The 19510-nt window shown below is 48.7% G+C and overlaps 5 protein-coding genes across 7 annotated transcripts in view; 4 read left to right on the top strand and 1 right to left on the bottom strand.

Moving 5' to 3' along the window:
- Nucleotides 1-480: 480 nt before the first annotated feature.
- LOC138194884 (snaclec 5-like) lies at nucleotides 481-2468 on the top strand. Its single transcript, XM_069143902.1, has 6 exons — nucleotides 481-671; nucleotides 1044-1088; nucleotides 1259-1387; nucleotides 1758-1876; nucleotides 2014-2099; nucleotides 2206-2468. Exons 1-6 carry the CDS (start codon nucleotides 552-554, stop codon nucleotides 2379-2381), a joined length of 675 nt encoding a protein of 224 aa, XP_069000003.1. The 5' UTR covers nucleotides 481-551; the 3' UTR covers nucleotides 2382-2468.
- A 995-nt stretch (nucleotides 2469-3463) lies between these two features.
- On the top strand, nucleotides 3464-4781 carry LOC138194830 (neoverrucotoxin subunit alpha-like). Its single transcript, XM_069143835.1, has one exon. The coding sequence runs from the start codon at nucleotides 3616-3618 to the stop codon at nucleotides 4258-4260; it is 645 nt and encodes a 214-aa protein (XP_068999936.1). The 5' UTR covers nucleotides 3464-3615; the 3' UTR covers nucleotides 4261-4781.
- A 2335-nt stretch (nucleotides 4782-7116) lies between these two features.
- Nucleotides 7117-19510, bottom strand: part of LOC138194862 (snaclec 5-like) — a 31432-nt gene continuing 19038 nt past the window's right edge. Inside the window, exons 4-6 of the mRNA XM_069143881.1 lie at nucleotides 7709-7827; nucleotides 7486-7571; nucleotides 7117-7379 (exon numbers count right to left, since the gene is read on the bottom strand). Of these exons, the coding sequence (XP_068999982.1) occupies nucleotides 7204-7379; nucleotides 7486-7571; nucleotides 7709-7827 (381 nt within the window). The 3' untranslated portion in view covers nucleotides 7117-7203. The remainder of the gene's footprint in view (nucleotides 7380-7485; nucleotides 7572-7708; nucleotides 7828-19510) is intronic.
- LOC138194867 (neoverrucotoxin subunit alpha-like) lies at nucleotides 8840-10159 on the top strand. The gene has a single exon (XM_069143885.1). It carries the CDS (start codon nucleotides 8994-8996, stop codon nucleotides 9636-9638), a length of 645 nt encoding a protein of 214 aa, XP_068999986.1. The 5' UTR covers nucleotides 8840-8993; the 3' UTR covers nucleotides 9639-10159.
- LOC138194859 (neoverrucotoxin subunit alpha-like) lies at nucleotides 13544-18351 on the top strand. 3 transcript variants are annotated; one of them, XM_069143879.1, is made up of 5 exons: nucleotides 13545-13866; nucleotides 13981-14099; nucleotides 14184-14283; nucleotides 15316-16824; nucleotides 17262-18351. In XM_069143879.1, exons 3-5 carry the CDS (start codon nucleotides 14193-14195, stop codon nucleotides 17828-17830), a joined length of 2169 nt encoding a protein of 722 aa, XP_068999980.1. In that variant the 5' UTR covers nucleotides 13545-13866; nucleotides 13981-14099; nucleotides 14184-14192; the 3' UTR covers nucleotides 17831-18351. The 3 variants fall into 3 exon arrangements, with proteins under 3 accessions (XP_068999977.1, XP_068999980.1, XP_068999978.1); XM_069143877.1 differs by having other exon boundaries at nucleotides 13970-14099; XM_069143876.1 differs by having other exon boundaries at nucleotides 13544-14099.

The raw sequence follows: 19510 nt of genomic DNA, 5'->3' as shown, positions 1-19510 counted from the left end.
TGCTGGCATCCTCCCTGTCTCCTGTTGACTTCTTGCTGACCTCCTCCCTGTCTCCTACTGTCCTCCAGCTGACCTCCGGCTGACCTCCTCCCTGTCTCCGGCTGACCTCCTGCTGACCTCCTCCCTGTCTCCTGCAGGAGTGAACCTGAAGACGTGGAGCATCCAGCTGGTTGACGACGGTCTGGAGGAGAACCACGAGACGTTCATGGTCTCCCTGAAGAAGCCGAGGAACGCAGTGCTGGGTCGGAGGAGGTCCTCCAGGGTGGAGATCCTGGAGCCCAGAGGAGGTGCTGAACCGGTTCTGACCAAAGTTCTTCAGCTCTCCTCATCGACGTCTTCGAATCAGAGGAAACTGAAACCAGCTGATTCACTGTTTCAGTCTCTCAGGATGCTGCAACCCAGACGACCTGAAGGTGGAGAAGGACCAGCGGCCTCCTCCTCCTTCTCCTCCTCCTCCTCCTCCTTCACCGACATCGAGGCGGAGCTGCTGTGGGAGAACCAGCCCGACCCTTCCCGAGGAGACGTCCCGAACCGCCGGCCCTACCAGGACGATGTGGGGGGGGAGGGCACGGGACCAGACCGCCCCCAGCTACGGCCACGCCCCCAGCTACGGCCACGCCCACAGGGCTGGTGCTGGCAGCAGTGGAAGGCTCAAACATGGAGGATTGAAGGTGAGTGTTTCTCACTGATTAAAGGACCGAACTTGGAGAACCCTAATGTTCTCTGATGTTCTGATGTTCTCTGATGTTCTCTGATGTTCTAATGTTCTCTGATGTTCTGATGTTCTAATGTTCTCTGATGTTCTAATGTTCTCTGATGTTCTAATGTTCTCTGATGTTCTGATGTTCTCTGATGTTCTAATGTTCTCTGATGTTCTAATGTTCTCTGATGTTCTGATGTTCTAATGTTCTCTGATGTTCTGATGTTCTCTGATCTAATGTTCTCTGATGTTCTAATGATCTCTGATCTAATGTTCTCTGATGTTCTCTGATGTTCTGATGTTCTCCGTCTGTGTTTCTGTCTGTCAACTTGTGTCTGTTCAGGTTCTTCTGTCGGCAGAGAGAACGTCTGAGCAGAACGTCTGGACGGTAAGATTCAGTTCATCAGAGACCCACTGAACACGCTGAGGTAATGACTCCTCCTCTTCTTCCTCCTCCTCCTCCTCCTCCTCCTCCTCCTCCTCTTCCTCCTCCTTCTCCTTCTCCTCCTCTTCCTCCTCCTCCTCTTCCTCCTCCTCTTCCTCCTCCTCCTCCATCAGTTCCACAGTCTGACTCCTCTCCGGCTGGAGGAGCTGCAGCCTGGTGATTCTCAGAGTCGCCTCCCGCAGGAGCTTCGGGTCGGAGATGCTCCTCACATGGATCATTCAGAACTGAGACAGCAGCGCAAGGTACACACACACACACACACACACACACACACACACACACACACACACACACACACACAGACAGACACACACACAGACACACACACACACACACACACACACACAGACAGACACACACACAGACACACACACACACACACACAGACACACACAGACACACACACATACACACACACACAGACACATACACACACAGACACACACACACAGACACAGACAGACACACACACACACACACACAGACACATACACACACACACAGACACACACACACAGACACAGACAGACACACACACACACACACACTCACACATGTTACGTCTGCAGCTTGTCCAAGGCTCTGACCTCTGACCTCTGACCTCTGTTTCAGACGGGGAGGTCGGTCAGCAGCTCGTGTGCTGACGGTTGGACTCATTACAGGAAACGCTGCTACACGGTGAGCTCGTCTGTGGCCAGCTGGGCCAGCGCCGAGCGGACCTGCTCTCTGCTGTGAGTACCCGGGTCCAGACAGTGTTCTGATGGTGTTCTGGTCCAGATGGTGTTCTGGTCCGGGTCCAGACAGGTTCTGGTCCAGACGGGTTCTGGTCCAGACGGTGTTCTGACATCGGTTCTCTGAACCTCCACAGGTTAAACAGCAGCCTGATCAGCGTTCGCTCCAGAAGAGACGTCAGCTGGTTCTGGCGGTTGGCCGGGAAGCAGCCCTTCTGGATCGGTGCGTTTCCTTTGGTTCTGATCCGTCCACTTCCCTCTGCTCCAATTAAAGGTTCTCATCAGAATCGATCTGCTGGTTTAATGGACCTGTCCTCGGTGTCCCTCAGGTCCGTCCGGAGGTCCTGGTCTCTGGACGTGGGCCGCCGGTCCCTCGTCGGACTCCGAGCGGCCCGACGGCGGTTCTGACTGCGTCCTGGTCGAAGGTCCCAGAAGGATCTCCAGCAGCTGCTCGGCCAAAACTCAACACGCCTTCATCTGTTCATCGCCGGCTCGCGCTCGCTGAGCTGCTCGCCGTCGTCACGGCGACGCTCGTCATGTTTACTGTCACGCTGCTCTGAACATTAAAACTCAATAAACTGAAGGAAGGAAATCTGGACTTTCTGTTTTCTACACAAACTGGTTCTGATGCAGAAGTTTCAGCTGCAATACCACCGAGGACCACTAGAGGTCGGCTCCAAAAAGCCTCACAGTGTGTGTGTGTGTGTGTGTGTGTGTGTGTGTGTGTGTGTGTGTGTGTGTGTGTGTGTGTGTGTGAAACGAGCCTTCCTCTTTCACCTCCTCCTTCTCTCAGCTTCCCTCAAAGACACCACCTGAACTTCATCTCTGTGATTCATGAGGTGAAACAGGAGCGGGCCTGTCCTGAAGGAACGTGGTCTGACAGGCCAGTCCAGTTTTTAGGGTGCGAAGCTCTGTTGTTTTTCCAAGGAATTATTTTTCTCTTTCCTTATTATTCTTACGTAAAGTGATTTTCCTTCTTAGAGGCTTTATCATATTCAAAAACTCATCAAAGTAGAAACACATTTGTCTCCCGGCGAAAAATTTCTAATTCTAGTGGAGTCGTGAGTGGGCGTGACCAAACGGCTCGAGAGCGCCCCCTACAGAGATGCCCCGGCGGCCACATTTACCTAAATTCACCAAATCCGGTGGACACACAAAAAAGTTACATTGCACCTTTACGTCAACTGGACAGGAAGTCCACCATTTTGAATTTAGTCGCCATTTTGGGCGATTCTGACACGTTGTACTTTGTCGAACTCCTCCGAGGGATTTTGTCCGACCGACTTGAATTTCGGTTCTCTGGATAGAAAACATGTTTGGGATTAAAAGTTGTATAAATAATTCGTTTTCATCGATGTGTGTGCCCGTGAGAGGCGGCCATTTTGAGGTCTCGCCATGAAACTAGGAGTTGCTTTAAATCGTATGTACATGGACCGACCTTCTCCAAACATCACAGGTATGATAACAGCCCCGCCCTGAAGACCCCTGTGGGGGAATATTCTCTCATAGTCATAGCGCCCCCTGTTGGCCACTGGAAATGACACTTTTCATACTTTCACATTCTACGTCGAGCTGGTTGATCCCATGAACGTAAAGTCGGGTCACAACAACCTAAACATGTAGTTGATGATATATTGAGACGTTCGTTCGACTTTGTCAATGGGCGTCGCCGTGACGATGCGGCAAAGTTGGATGTCTCGCCGTGACACAGGAAGTTGGTGTTTAAGGTTTGAAACCTCATGAAATGTGTCACATACATCCGGCGTGGTGAGACGATACATCTGACGTGTTTTGCGAGTGGGCGTGGCCAAACGGCTCGCCAGCGCCCCCCGCTGGACCCAAACACAGCCAACAACCACGTCCTTCTGTCCGACGACAACAAGAAGGTGACATATGGAGAGGATCAAGGCTACCCTGACAACCCCGCGAGGTTTGGCAAACATCCTCAGGTGCTGTGCAGAGAGGGTCTGAGTGGACAGCATTACTGGGAGGTAGAGCGGAGTGACCTGTATGTTGAACACTTGGGTGTTGCTGTTGCATATAAAGGAATCGACAGGAAACAAGACAGTAAGGTCTCTGCATTTGGAAATAATGATTTGTCCTGGTACCATGGTCTCTGGTCTTTTCCCAAAGAGGATGGCACTGGGTACAACACTGGTTTAAGTGCATGGCATGAAAATAAAATGACCAGTCTCTGCTATGTTGGCTGGAAACGTGTTGGGGTTTATCTAAACTGGCCTGCTGGCACGCTGTCTTTCTACCAGGTGTGTTCTGACACACTGACTCACCTGTACACTTTCCGTAACCGGTTCTCTGAGCCGCTGTATCCGGCCTTCTGGCTTGCAAAGCCTGGTAACTACGTGACCTTGTGCCCGGTAGAATAAGACCAGACTGACTATCATGGCGTGAACGTTAGTCAGCAGTTGTTCATGAACGAGGCCTTTGAATGACTTTCTTTATTATTAAATGCTTCTTAACGCTTCACAACCCAACTTCATCTCCACTGGTCTCATCTCGCGCTCTTTAATCCGCTCGTCTGATCTGATCAAACTGGGACAGCATCAGCTGGTTCTGTTTATACTCGTACACGTATGTGTTGGATGATTTGATTGTTGTATAACGTTGATGAGGCAGATCAGGGTTTAAACTTCTCGAAATGCTTTAAGATAAACTGTCTGTAAACACACGTCGCTGACAGAAATATTTCCTTTACCATCTTTATCGGCTCATTAATGTGTAACTGGTTTATGTTTAAAATATAATGAATATTGTGATGGATTTATCTAGAAAATGTTAAACATGAGGGTGCATTTATTCTGGGAAAGTTGGGATAAAACAACAGATAGAAGTTGTTCAGTTGCTGTAACTCTTCTCATGTTAAACACTCAATAAAGTGAAAGCCTGATTTGAACACACTGAAGCTGTTTAATTATTTCACGTTGTTTAAACGGAGCACTATGAAGCAAATATTGTGTGAAAAAGAAAATCATTAATTCAGCTTGAGTTCATTGATGTTAGGTTAGGTTAGGTAGTTACTTTATTAATGCCCGAGGGGAAATTTTTTCGCTACCTCCTTCCTGTCTCCTGCTGACCTCCTGCTGACCTCCTTCCTGTCTCCTGCTGACCTCCTCCCTGTCTCCTGCTGTCCTCCTGCTGACCTCCTTCCTGTCTCCTGCTGACCTCCTCCCTGTCTCCTGCTGTCCTCCTGCTGACCTTCTTCCTGTCTCCTGCTAACCTCCTCCCTGTCTCCTGCTGACCTCCTCGCTGTCTCCGGCTGACCTCCTCCCTGTCTCCTGCTGTCCTCCTGCTGGCATCCTCCCTGTCTCCTGTTGACTTCTTGCTGACCTCCTCCCTGTCTCCTACTGTCCTCCAGCTGACCTCCGGCTGACCTCCTCCCTGTCTCCGGCTGACCTCCTGCTGACCTCCTCCCTGTCTCCTGCAGGAGTGAACCTGAAGACGTGGAGCATCCAGCTGGTTGACGACGGTCTGGAGGAGAACCACGAGACGTTCATGGTCTCCCTGAAGAAGCCGAGGAACGCAGTGCTGGGTCGGAGGAGGTCCTCCAGGGTGGAGATCCTGGAGCCCAGAGGAGGTGCTGAACCGGTTCTGACCAAAGTTCTTCAGCTCTCCTCATCGACGTCTTCGAATCAGAGGAAACTGAAACCAGCTGATTCACTGTTTCAGTCTCTCAGGATGCTGCAACCCAGACGACCTGAAGGTGGAGAAGGACCAGCGGCCTCCTCCTCCTTCTCCTCCTCCTCCTCCTCGTCTGCCTGATCCTCCCCAGCTGCAGGAGGAGGAGGAGGACCTCGTCACCGACATCGAGGCGGAGCTGCTGTGGGAGAACCAGCCCGACCCTTCCCGAGGAGACGTCCCGAACCGCCGGCCCTACCAGGACGATGTGGGGGGGGAGGGCACGGGACCAGACCGCCCCCAGCTACGGCCACGCCCCCAGCTACGGCCACGCCCACAGGGCTGGTGCTGGCAGCAGTGGAAGGCTCAAACATGGAGGATTGAAGGTGAGTGTTTCTCACTGATTAAAGGACCGAACTTGGAGAACCCTAATGTTCTCTGATGTTCTGATGTTCTCTGATGTTCTCTGATGTTCTAATGTTCTCTGATGTTCTGATGTTCTAATGTTCTCTGATGTTCTAATGTTCTCTGATGTTCTAATGTTCTCTGATGTTCTGATGTTCTCTGATGTTCTAATGTTCTCTGATGTTCTAATGTTCTCTGATGTTCTGATGTTCTAATGTTCTCTGATGTTCTGATGTTCTCTGATCTAATGTTCTCTGATGTTCTAATGATCTCTGATCTAATGTTCTCTGATGTTCTCTGATGTTCTGATGTTCTCCGTCTGTGTTTCTGTCTGTCAACTTGTGTCTGTTCAGGTTCTTCTGTCGGCAGAGAGAACGTCTGAGCAGAACGTCTGGACGGTAAGATTCAGTTCATCAGAGACCCACTGAACACGCTGAGGTAATGACTCCTCCTCTTCTTCCTCCTCCTCCTCCTCCTCCTCCTCCTCCTCCTCCTCCTCCTCCTCTTCCTCCTCCTTCTCCTTCTCCTTCTCCTCCTCTTCCTCCTCCTCCTCTTCCTCCTCCTCTTCCTCCTCCTCCTCCATCAGTTCCACAGTCTGACTCCTCTCCGGCTGGAGGAGCTGCAGCCTGGTGATTCTCAGAGTCGCCTCCCGCAGGAGCTTCGGGTCGGAGATGCTCCTCACATGGATCATTCAGAACTGAGACAGCAGCGCAAGGTACACACACACACACACACACACACACACACACACACACACACACACACACACACACACACACACAGACAGACACACACACAGACACACACACATACACATACACACACACACAGACACACACACAGACACACACACAGACACACACACACACACACACAGACACACACAGACACACACACATACACACACACACACAGACACATACACACACAGACACACACACACAGACACAGACAGACACACACACACACACACACACAGACACAGACAGACACACACACACAGACACACACACATACACACACACACAGACACATACACACACAGACACACACACACAGACACAGACAGACACACACACACACACACACACAGACACACACACTGTGAGGCTTTTTGGAGCCGACCTCTAGTGGTCCTCGGTGGTATTGCAGCTGAAACTTCTGCATCAGAACCAGTTTGTGTAGAAAACAGAAAGTCCAGATTTCCTTCCTTCAGTTTATTGAGTTTTAATGTTCAGAGCAGCGTGACAGTAAACATGACGAGCGTCGCCGTGACGACGGCGAGCAGCTCAGCGAGCGCGAGCCGGCGATGAACAGATGAAGGCGTGTTGAGTTTTGGCCGAGCAGCTGCTGGAGATCCTTCTGGGACCTTCGACCAGGACGCAGTCAGAACCGCCGTCGGGCCGCTCGGAGTCCGACGAGGGACCGGCGGCCCACGTCCAGAGACCAGGACCTCCGGACGGACCTGAGGGACACCGAGGACAGGTCCATTAAACCAGCAGATCGATTCTGATGAGAACCTTTAATTGGAGCAGAGGGAAGTGGACGGATCAGAACCAAAGGAAACGCACCGATCCAGAAGGGCTGCTTCCCGGCCAACCGCCAGAACCAGCTGACGTCTCTTCTGGAGCGAACGCTGATCAGGCTGCTGTTTAACCTGTGGAGGTTCAGAGAACCGATGTCAGAACACCGTCTGGACCAGAACCCGTCTGGACCAGAACCTGTCTGGACCCGGACCAGAACACCATCTGGACCAGAACACCATCAGAACACTGTCTGGACCCGGGTACTCACAGCAGAGAGCAGGTCCGCTCGGCGCTGGCCCAGCTGGCCACAGACGAGCTCACCGTGTAGCAGCGTTTCCTGTAATGAGTCCAACCGTCAGCACACGAGCTGCTGACCGACCTCCCCGTCTGAAACAGAGGTCAGAGGTCAGAGGTCAGAGCCTTGGACAAGCTGCAGACGTAACATGTGTGAGTGTGTGTGTGTGTGTGTGTGTGTGTCTGTCTGTGTCTGTGTGTGTGTGTGTGTGTGTGTCTGTGTGTGTGTCTGTGTGTATGTGTGTGTGTGTGTGTGTGTGTGTGTGTGTGTGTGTGAAACGAGCCTTCCTCTTTCACCTCCTCCTTCTCTCAGCTTCCCTCAAAGACACCACCTGAACTTCATCTCTGTGATTCATGAGGTGAAACAGGAGCGGGCCTGTCCTGAAGGAACGTGGTCTGACAGGCCAGTCCAGTTTTTAGGGTGCGAAGCTCTGTTGTTTTTCCAAGGAATTATTTTTCTCTTTCCTTATTATTCTTACGTAAAGTGATTTTCCTTCTTAGAGGCTTTATCATATTCAAAAACTCATCAAAGTAGAAACACATTTGTCTCCCGGCGAAAAATTTCTAATTCTAGTGGAGTCGTGAGTGGGCGTGACCAAACGGCTCGAGAGCGCCCCCTACAGAGATGCCCCGGCGGCCACATTTACCTAAATTCACCAAATCCGGTGGACACACAAAAAAGTTACATTGCACCGTTACGTCAACTGGACAGGAAGTCCACCATTTTGAATTTAGTCGCCATTTTGGGCAATTCTGACACGTTGTACTTTGTCGAACTCCTCCGAGGGATTTTGTCCGACCGACTTGAATTTCGGTTCTCTGGATAGAAAACATGTTTGGGATTAAAAGTTGTATAAATAATTCGTTTTCATCGATGTGTGTGCCCGTGAGAGGCGGCCATTTTGAGGTCTCGCCATGAAACTAGGAGTTGCTTTAAATCGTATGTACATGGACCGACCTTCTCCAAACATCACAGGTATGATAACAGCCCCGCCCTGAAGACCCCTGTGGGGGAATATTCTCTCATAGTCATAGCGCCCCCTGTTGGCCACTGGAAATGACACTTTTCATACTTTCACATTCTACATCGAGCTGGTTGATCCCATGAACGTAAAGTCGGGTCACAACAACCTAAACATGTAGTTGATGATATATTGAGACGTTCGTTCGACTTTGTCAATGGGCGTCGCCGTGACGATGCGGCAAAGTTGGATGTCTCGCCGTGACACAGGAAGTTGGTGTTTAAGGTTTGAAACCTCATGAAATGTGTCACATACATCCGGCGTGGTGAGACGATACATCTGACGTGTTTTGCGAGTGGGCGTGGCCAAACGGCTCGCCAGCGCCCCCCGCTGGACCCAAACACAGCCAACAACCACGTCCTTCTGTCCGACGACAACAAGAAGGTGACATATGGAGAGGATCAAGGCTACCCTGACAACCCCGCGAGGTTTGGCAAACATCCTCAGGTGCTGTGCAGAGAGGGTCTGAGTGGACAGCATTACTGGGAGGTAGAGCGGAGTGACCTGTATGTTGAACACTTGGGTGTTGCTGTTGCATATAAAGGAATCGACAGGAAACAAGACAGTAAGGTCTCTGCATTTGGAAATAATGATTTGTCCTGGTACCATGGTCTCTGGTCTTTTCCCAAAGAGGATGGCACTGGGTACAACACTGGTTTAAGTGCATGGCATGAAAATAAAATGACCAGTCTCTGCTATGTTGGCTGGAAACGTGTTGGGGTTTATCTAAACTGGCCTGCTGGCACGCTGTCTTTCTACCAGGTGTGTTCTGACACACTGACTCACCTGTACACTTTCCGTAACCGGTTCTCTGAGCCGCTGTATCCGGCCTTCTGGCTTGCAAAGCCTGGTAACTACGTGACCTTGTGCCCGGTAGAATAAGACCAGACTGACTATCATGGCGTGAACGTTAGTCAGCAGTTGTTCATGAACGAGGCCTTTGAATGACTTTCTTTATTATTAAATGCTTCTTAACGCTTCACAACCCAACTTCATCTCCACTGGTCTCATCTCGCGCTCTTTAATCCGCTCGTCTGATCTGATCAAACTGGGACAGCATCAGCTGGTTCTGTTTATACTCGTACACGTATGTGTTGGATGATTTGATTGTTGTATAACGTTGATGAGGCAGATCAGGGTTTAAACTTCTCGAAATGCTTTAAGATAAACTGTCTGTAAACACACGTCGCTGACAGAAATATTTCCTTTACCATCTTTATCGGCTCATTAATGTGTAACTGGTTTATGTTTAAAATATAATGAATATTGTGATGGATTTATCTAGAAAATGTTAAACATGAGGGTGCATTTATTCTGGGAAAGTTGGGATAAAACAACAGATAGAAGTTGTTCAGTTGCTGTAACTCTTCTCATGTTAAACACTCAATAAAGTGAAAGCCTGATTTGAACACACTGAAGCTGTTTAATTATTTCACGTTGTTTAAACGGAGCACTATGAAGCAAATATTGTGTGAAAAAGAAAATCATTAATTCAGCTTGAGTTCATTGATGTTAGGTTAGGTTAGGTAGTTACTTTATTAATGCCCGAGGGGAAATTTTTTCGCTACCTCCTTCCTGTCTCCTGCTGACCTCCTGCTGACCTCCTTCCTGTCTCCTGCTGACCTCCTCCCTGTCTCCTGCTGTCCTCCTGCTGACCTCCTTCCTGTCTCCTGCTGACCTCCTCCCTGTCTCCTGCTGTCCTCCTGCTGACCTTCTTCCTGTCTCCTGCTAACCTCCTCCCTGTCTCCTGCTGACCTCCTCGCTGTCTCCGGCTGACCTCCTCCCTGTCTCCTGCTGTCCTCCTGCTGGCATCCTCCCTGTCTCCTGTTGACTTCTTGCTGACCTCCTCCCTGTCTCCTACTGTCCTCCAGCTGACCTCCGGCTGACCTCCTCCCTGTCTCCGGCTGACCTCCTGCTGACCTCCTCCCTGTCTCCTGCAGGAGTGAACCTGAAGACGTGGAGCATCCAGCTGGTTGACGACGGTCTGGAGGAGAACCACGAGACGTTCATGGTCTCCCTGAAGAAGCCGAGGAACGCAGTGCTGGGTCGGAGGAGGTCCTCCAGGGTGGAGATCCTGGAGCCCAGAGGAGGTGCTGAACCGGTTCTGACCAAAGTTCTTCAGCTCTCCTCATCGACGTCTTCGAATCAGAGGAAACTGAAACCAGCTGATTCACTGTTTCAGTCTCTCAGGATGCTGCAACCCAGACGACCTGAAGGTGGAGAAGGACCAGCGGCCTCCTCCTCCTTCTCCTCCTCCTCCTCCTCGTCTGCCTGATCCTCCCCAGCTGCAGGAGGAGGAGGAGGACCTCGTCACCGACATCGAGGCGGAGCTGCTGTGGGAGAACCAGCCCGACCCTTCCCGAGGAGACGTCCCGAACCGCCGGCCCTACCAGGACGATGTGGGGGGGGAGGGCACGGGACCAGACCGCCCCCAGCTACGGCCACGCCCCCAGCTACGGCCACGCCCACAGGGCTGGTGCTGGCAGCAGTGGAAGGCTCAAACATGGAGGATTGAAGGTGAGTGTTTCTCACTGATTAAAGGACCGAACTTGGAGAACCCTAATGTTCTCTGATGTTCTGATGTTCTCTGATGTTCTCTGATGTTCTAATGTTCTCTGATGTTCTGATGTTCTAATGTTCTCTGATGTTCTAATGTTCTCTGATGTTCTAATGTTCTCTGATGTTCTCTGATGTTCTAATGTTCTCTGATGTTCTGATGTTCTAATGTTCTCTGATGTTCTAATGTTCTCTGATGTTCTAATGTTCTCTGATGTTCTGATGTTCTCTGATGTTCTAATGTTCTCTGATGTTCTAATGTTCTCTGATGTTCTGATGTTCTAATGTTCTCTGATGTTCTGATGTTCTCTGATCTAATGTTCTCTGATGTTCTAATGATCTCTGATCTAATGTTCTCTGATGTTCTCTGATGTTCTGATGTTCTCCGTCTGTGTTTCTGTCTGTCAACTTGTGTCTGTTCAGGTTCTTCTGTCGGCAGAGAGAACGTCTGAGCAGAACATCTGGACGGTAAGATTCAGTTCATCAGAGACCCACTGAACACGCTGAGGTAATGACTCCTCCTCTTCTTCCTCCTCCTCCTCCTCCTCCTCCTCCTCCTCCTCCTCCTCCTCTTCCTCCTCCTTCTCCTTCTCCTTCTCCTCCTCTTCCTCCTCCTCCTCTTCCTCCTCCTCTTCCTCCTCCTCCTCCATCAGTTCCACAGTCTGACTCCTCTCCGGCTGGAGGAGCTGCAGCCTGGTGATTCTCAGAGTCGCCTCCCGCAGGAGCTTCGGGTCGGAGATGCTCCTCACATGGATCATTCAGAACTGAGACAGCAGCGCAAGGTACACACACACACACACACACACACACACACACACACACACACACACACACACACACACACACACACAGACACACACACAGACACACACAGACACACACACACACAGACACACACACACACACACACACAGACACACACAGACACACACACACACACACACACACACACAGACACACACACACACACACAGACACACACAGACACACACACACACACACACACACACACACACACACAGACACACACACACACAGACAGACAGACACACACAGACACACACACACACACAGACACACACACACACACACATACACACACACACACACACACGCAGACAGACAGACACACACAGACACACACACCCACAGACACACACAGACACACACACACACAGACACGCACACATACACACACACACACACAGACACACACACACACACACACATACATACACACATACACTCTGTATATAAAATACGTAGGTATAATTAGGGCCCGAGCATTGGTGCGAAAGCCGTATTGTATTTCGTAATTAAAACTGCGAGCAGTGATGTACGGGCCCTCGCACTCCGGCGCGCCGCCTCCCCGAAGCCGTCTCCCCGACATGTCGCGCGCGAGGGACTGCGTATACCCACTTAAATTTGCTATTTTTGTCTCGTTTCCTGTGTCCAGCAGGGGGCGCTGGCGAGCCGTTTGGCCACGCCGACTCGCAAAACACATCAGATGTATCGTCTCACCACGCCGGAAGCATGTCACTCATTTCGTGAGGTGTCAACCATCCGTTGACCTTAAACATCAACTTCCTGCGTCACGGCGAGACATCCAACTTTGCCGCATCGTCACGGCGACGCCCATTGACAAAGTCGAACGAATGTCTCAATATATCATCAACTACATGTTTAGGTTATTGTGACCCGACTTTAGGTTCATGGGATCAACCAGCTCGACGTAGAATGTGAAAGTATGAAAAGTGTCATTTCCAGTGGCCAACAGGGGGCGCTATCACTATGAGTGAATATTACCCCACAGGGTCTTCAGGGCGGGGCTGTTATCATACCTGTGATGTTTGGAGAAGGTCGGTCCATGTACATACGATTTAAAGCAACCCGTAGTTTCATGGCGAGACCTCCAAATGGCCGCCTTTCACGGGCACACACATCAATGAAAACGAATTATTTAGACAACTTTTAAGTGATTTTCCTTCTTAGAGTCTTTATCATATTCAAAAACTCATCAAAGTAGAAACACATTTGTCTCCCGGCGAAAAATTTCTAATTCTAGTGGAGTCGTGAGTGGGCGTGACCAAACGGCTCGAGAGCGCCCCCTACAGAGATGCCCCGGCGACCACATTTACCATTTGGCCACGCCCATTCGCGACTCCACTAGAATACGAAATGTTTTGCCGGGAGACAAATGTGTTTCCACTTTCATGAGTTTTTGAATATGATAAAGCCTCCAAAAAGGAAAATCACTTTACGTAAGGAGAAGAAGAACGACGAACAACTACCAAGAACATTTTTACGAAATACAATAGGGCTTTCGCACCGATGCTCGGTGCTCGGGCCCTAATTATGTTTCCAAGGTATAATTATTATTATGTTTCCAAGGTATAAGAGCCTTTCTTCAGTACTGTAGAGGCCCGTTTGACAGCAGGTGTTTAAGGCTGCAGGTACCAGGAGAACTGCAGCTGTTCCAGCTTCTGGTTCACAAATCACAAGGGTGTGGACAGACATGGAGGGAAACGGAATATATCTCACCATGGAAATGTTTGTAAGTTATGAATGTTGGCAGAAATAATTGTTGTCAGTGATTATCCAACTTATCTGGAAAAGCACAAAGTCCCCTTCCAGGGAAAAGTGATGATGCATTACAGCTACGTGTCAGGGGGTGGAGTCAGACGAGGCACTGAACAGGATATAAGCTGGCATGTAGCGTTTCACGGCAACAGACTGGAAGCTCTAGTTGAAAGTGAAGAAGACTCTGCTGATCAACACCTTCACCAGGTGAGATGTGTGAAAGTGATGCAGGTGTTTTTAAAGCTGCCTGATCCGATCCTGAAGGAGCTGCTTCACCTTGTTTCTCCTCAGGTTGGAGAAATGGACTCACAGATCAAGTCGGTGGCTGCCCTGGGGCGACCTTTCACCTTAGGGATGCTGTATGACGCTCGCAGAGATGAACTGATCCCAGGTAAGATGCAACTCCCACCACAGGAACATGTGTCACCAACACGCGTGATTTCCATGAAGAGTTTGACACGGGTTCAGTTCATCACAAGAACTGGATCAGATTTCACTGAAGCACCATCATGGTTGTCAGCAGAAGTAGAAACCAGCGAGGACACATGGGTCAAGTGTTTGAGGACGCAAAGGGAGAATATATAAATAACTACTTCAACAGTGTAGTCAAGTAGCCAGATGAGCAGCTGGTATGAAGGTCCGAGAGCCTCATCAGAAGGTCTTGGTTGGTTTGGACCTCTTCCTCGTCCTTCTTAGTGTTGAAGCCGAGTCCAGATCCTCAGGACCTGTGACATGTTGGCCAAGTCGTGAATCCTGTAGCTGTCCACAGGGAGCAGGAATTGTTGTCAATAAGATGGCACGACCAGCAAAATAGGCCACGAGGTTTAATGCTCCCAGCTAGCCAGTCGGTGCCAGCATCATTTTCCACGCTGAAAGTCCGAATCCGTTTTTTCCTCTCTGAGCGCAGCTCTAGTTTTGGTGTTGAACAACCATCAGATTTAATTTAAGTTGCTGTTCTAATGGAAGTTTCGAAAAACTCTTTTCTAAAAGGAACTTACTAATGTTGCTAATTGTAATAGCAACACAAAAAGTCTAATGTTTATCTTCCGGTATTCAATGATGTCGATGACATGCTATGATTTGATTGGTTGATGCCAAAAGGAAACTTAAAAACTTAAAAAACTTAAGAAACTTAAAAACTTTTAAAAAAAAACTTGTAAGCTCTGGTTACAACACAGGAAGTCATGTACAAGTCAGGCTCATCCATGTTAGATAACCATGATACTATCACCACCATGTTAGATAACCATGATACTACCACCACCATGTTAGATAACCATGATACTACCACCACCATGTTAGATAACCATGATACTACCACCACCACCATGTTAACAGAGGGGATCAGGTTATTTTGCCTGACTGCAATGTTTTCCATTCTCCAAACATTACATTCTGTCTTGATGCTCTGTATTTTCTGCAGGTGTCACTCTTTGGGATGAGAAGACTGTGCAGGAGAACACAGTTAAGAGCTCTCAGCCCAGCAGTACGTTTCAGATCAGTTCACATGACTCCACAGAAGAAAAATCTTTCCTGCTGGACGTCAGCGCCTCTCTGAAGGTCAGTTTCTGTAGTGGTCTGATTCAAGCCGGAGGATCTGCCAAGTATCTGGATAATCAGAAGAAATTCCACAGTCAGAGCAGAGTGACCCTTCAGTACAAAGCAACCACCCACTTCCAACAGCTGATGACCAATCAGGGAACCATGACGATGCAACCGACAGCAGCTCTGGAGAAGGGTTTGGCAACACACGTGGTCACAGGCATCCTCTATGGGGCAAATGCTTTCTTTGTGTTTGACAGTGAGAAGGTGGATGCGAGCCACGTCCAGGACATCCATGGCAAAATGGAGGCGGTGATAAAGAAGATTCCTACAGTGAATATTGAGGGCAGCGCTGAGCTGAAGCTGACTGATGAAGAGAAAAAACTCTGTGAAACATTCTCCTGCAAATTCTACGGCGACTTCCTTCTTGAGAAAAACCCGGCGACCTTCGCAGATACGGTGGAGGTCTATGTGCAGCTTCCAAAGCTGATCGGAGCGAAAGGCGAGAACTCCGTTCCCCTGAAGGTCTGGCTGATGCCTCTGAAAGATTTAGATTTCAATCCCACTCAGCTGAAGCTTTCTGCTGCAGAAGCTCCTCAGGTGACTGGGATCACTGTTGGCCTGGTTAGAAAAGTCGAGAACGTGTTAGATGACTTAAACCAACTGGTGATGAGATGCAATGATTCTCTGGAAGAAAACGTGGTGAAAGAGTTTCCTCAAATGCACGAAATGATGAGCAGTTTCCAGAAGCTGTGCGGTTATTACATATCTGTGCTAAAGGCAACCATGGCAGAAAAAATTCCCCTCATCCGAGCAGGGAAGGAAGATGAAAGCTCACTGAAAAAGCTCTTTGAAGACGGAGAACACTCACCGTTCAGTCATTACAACTTAACCAAGTGGCTGGAAGACAAAGAGAGAGAAATCAACATCATGAAGTCGTGTGTGGAGGCGATGGAAGAAACAAAGATTGTTCCAAATCAGTCAGACTTGGATCGACAGGTTCTCGCTGCGGGTGTCCAGCACACTCTGGTCTTCGTTTTCACCTCTGTGGAAAACACCGATTCCTTCCTCGACCAGTTGGCAGCCTACATGGACCACTTTAACTTGGATCAACCATTATTCACAGCTGCAGGTCACGACCCTGCAAAGTGGTACTGGTCAGATGAAGTGTCGACTGCAGTGAGAGAAAAAGCCAGAGCTTTCTGTGATGTTGTTAAAACCCTGAAGAGCAACAGCCGCTTCCGTTTCCTCACAGCAGCCATCGCTAATTCCAAACACCCCGGAGCGACTATCTACCACTACAAGGACGGCGTCCTGGTCTCGGACGACTTCTCAAAGCCCGACATCACTGATGTGGAGAAGGTGACCGACAGAACAGACCTCCTCTGGTGTAAGTCCGACTTCAAGCACTTCAAGCCACTTGTTCAAGCAACTCTCCATTGCCTTTGTGACGTCACCGTGGAAACCTGAAACTGGAGCAGAGGAACATCAGGTTTTGTGTCAAACTGTGTAAACGGTCAACAGAGACCCTTGAAATGTTCAGAAAGTCTACGGCAATGAAGCGACAAGTTGGGTGAGTTGTTCTGATGACATCATGTTTCAAGAGGGGCGGAGCTTCATCATCCAACACCGAAGAATCTGCTGTTTCTCTGCTCCAGTTTCAGGTTTCCACAGTGACATCACTAATGTTCACGTACCAGCGGTCATGTTAACATCTGATGAAGATACGACTCTGAATACTTGTTATTATATATTATTATAAGCTCAGGATGCTGTGATCTGCGCTGGAGATGTAGTTAAAGATTTGTGTGTTGTTGCCTCCATCAGATTTCTGTAACCTGAGCCTGGACCCAAACACAGCCAACAACCACCTCCTTCTGTCCGACGACAACAAGAAGGTGACATATGGAGAGGATCAAGGCTACCCTGACAACCCCGCGAGGTTTGGCAAACATCCTCAGGTGCTGTGCAGAGAGAGTCTGAGTGGACAGCATTACTGGGAGGTAGAGCGGAGTGACCTGTATGTTGAACACTTGGGTGTTGCTGTTGCATATAAAGGAATCGACAGGAAACAAGACAGTAAGGTCTCTGCATTTGGAAATAATGATTTGTCCTGGTACCATGGTCTCTGGTCTTTTCCCAAAGAGGATGGCACTGGGTACAACACTGGTTTAAGTGCATGGCATGAAAATAAAATGACCAGTCTCTGCTATGTTGGCTGGAAACGTGTTGGGGTTTATCTAAACTGGCCTGCTGGCACGCTGTCTTTCTACCAGGTGTGTTCTGACACACTGACTCACCTGTACACTTTCCGTAACCGGTTCTCTGAGCCGCTGTATCCGGCCTTCTGGCTTGCAAAGCCTGGTAACTACGTGACCTTGTGCCCGGTAGAATAAGACCAGACTGACTATCATGGCGTGAACGTTAGTCAGCAGTTGTTCATGAACGAGGCCTTTGAATGACTTTCTTTATTATTAAATGCTTCTTAACGCTTCACAACCCAACTTCATCTCCACTGGTCTCATCTCGCGCTCTTTAATCCGCTCGTCTGATCTGATCAAACTGGGACAGCATCAGCTGGTTCTGTTTATACTCGTACACGTATGTGTTGGATGATTTGATTGTTGTATAACGTTGATGAGGCAGAACTGGGTTTAAACTTCTCGAAATGCTTTAAGATAAACTGTCTGTAAACACACGTCGCTGACAGAAATATTTCCTTTACCATCTTTATCGGCTCATTAATGTGTAACTGGTTTATGTTTAAAATATAATGAATATTGTGATGGATTTATCTAGAAAATGTTAAACATGAGGGTGCATTTATTCTGGGAAAGTTGGGATAAAACAACAGATAGAAGTTGTTCAGTTGCTGTAACTCTTCTCATGTTAAACACTCAATAAAGTGAAAGCCTGATTTGAACACACTGAAGCTGTTTAATTATTTCACGTTGTTTAAACGGAGCACTATGAAGCAAATATTGTGTGAAAAAGAAAATCATTAATTCAGCTTGAGTTCATTGACGTGATTTTAGCTGTTCAGTATTTTTCTGCTGTTAAAGAGAAGAGTCCAACTCCTCTCAACTGTCCTATAAAAGCATGCTAAACTACGTAGCTGCGGAAGTTTGACGTGTCCTGCTAAAACGTGAACGGCCCCGCTAGGACCGCCATGATGGAAACGATGTGGAGTCACTGGTTGCTATGACGATTCCCACTCTTCAGTGGAGCAATGACCCAGACAGAAATGCAGACGCACATCCTTCAAGAAAGTCCTCACGAAACAGAAACTACAAGTCCTATTGAAAAGATTCTTTCAGCGTGAGCATCAGAATCTTGTCATGAAGAACTGTAGTGATTTTCACGTCCCTACTGTTTTATTTTGTATTATTGAGGCACGGTTGCAGGTTAGAGACGCCCTCCCTTCCTGTTTCTGACCAGAAGGTTCAGAGCTCAGATATAATGGGAGTCTATGGGAGAGCTGGAGGGAGCACTCAGCACTCGGAGGGAGTTCAGCCAAAACGGAGACTCCGATCACAATGAGAGTCGGACTGGCAGCTGACAGAAACCCCTCCAGTTTGATGTATACATTGTGTGTGTGGAGCGGAAACTGAGCAGGAAACAGGATTAAAAGTGATTTTCTTCACAGAATTCGAAGGCATCAAAAGTCATTTTTTATAGATTGTTAATATATGAAATGAATGAATACAATTTATTAACGTATAAAATTCGATGTTTCCCCTCCTTTGTCTTATATAACCCCCTATAAAATGTATTAATCTATAAAATGATTTATGAATGTATAATATTTATGAATTAAAACTGCATTAGAGATATGCGGGCCCTCGCATGCTGCCCATCGGGTCCAGCGGGTCGGAAGCGGCCGCGGAGTTCACCACGCCTGACGCATGTGCAAAGTCTTGTGAAGTCTGAAGCATCCCTGGACCTCAAACATCAACTTCCTGTGTCAAAGCGAAACATCAAACTTTGCCGCATCGCCTTGGCGACGCCCTTTCACAAAAAAGCACGAGCTTCTCAATACATCATCATCAATGTTGAAAGGCTATTCTGACCAGAGT

Source organism: Embiotoca jacksoni, unplaced genomic scaffold (assembly GCF_022577435.1).
Source record: "Embiotoca jacksoni isolate LCO1_2020_lvr unplaced genomic scaffold, fEmbJac1.0.p SCAF_116, whole genome shotgun sequence".
NCBI classification, from domain to species: domain Eukaryota; kingdom Metazoa; phylum Chordata; class Actinopteri; family Embiotocidae; genus Embiotoca; species Embiotoca jacksoni.
Note: the sequence above shows the minus strand (reverse complement) of the source record. Positions and strands in the feature narration are given on the sequence as shown.

Bases quoted from the DNA above. Each gene is read 5' to 3' on its own strand.
- LOC138194884 (XM_069143902.1), top strand. From the start codon at position 552: ATGTGGGGGGGGAGGGCACGGGACCAGACCGCCCCCAGCTACGGCCAC. The intron at 1,089-1,258 runs GTAAGATTCAGT...CTCCTCCATCAG, and splicing joins CTGAGCAGAACGTCTGGACG to TTCCACAGTCTGACTCCTCT. The intron at 1,388-1,757 runs GTACACACACAC...CCTCTGTTTCAG, and splicing joins AACTGAGACAGCAGCGCAAG to ACGGGGAGGTCGGTCAGCAG.
- LOC138194830 (XM_069143835.1), top strand. From the start codon at position 3,616: ATGAAATGTGTCACATACATCCGGCGTGGTGAGACGATACATCTGACG.
- LOC138194867 (XM_069143885.1), top strand. From the start codon at position 8,994: ATGAAATGTGTCACATACATCCGGCGTGGTGAGACGATACATCTGACG.
- LOC138194859 (XM_069143876.1), top strand. From the start codon at position 13,878: ATGTTGGCAGAAATAATTGTTGTCAGTGATTATCCAACTTATCTGGAA. The intron at 14,284-15,315 runs GTAAGATGCAAC...TATTTTCTGCAG, and splicing joins CAGAGATGAACTGATCCCAG to GTGTCACTCTTTGGGATGAG. The intron at 16,825-17,261 runs GTAAGTCCGACT...TGCCTCCATCAG, and splicing joins CAGAACAGACCTCCTCTGGT to ATTTCTGTAACCTGAGCCTG.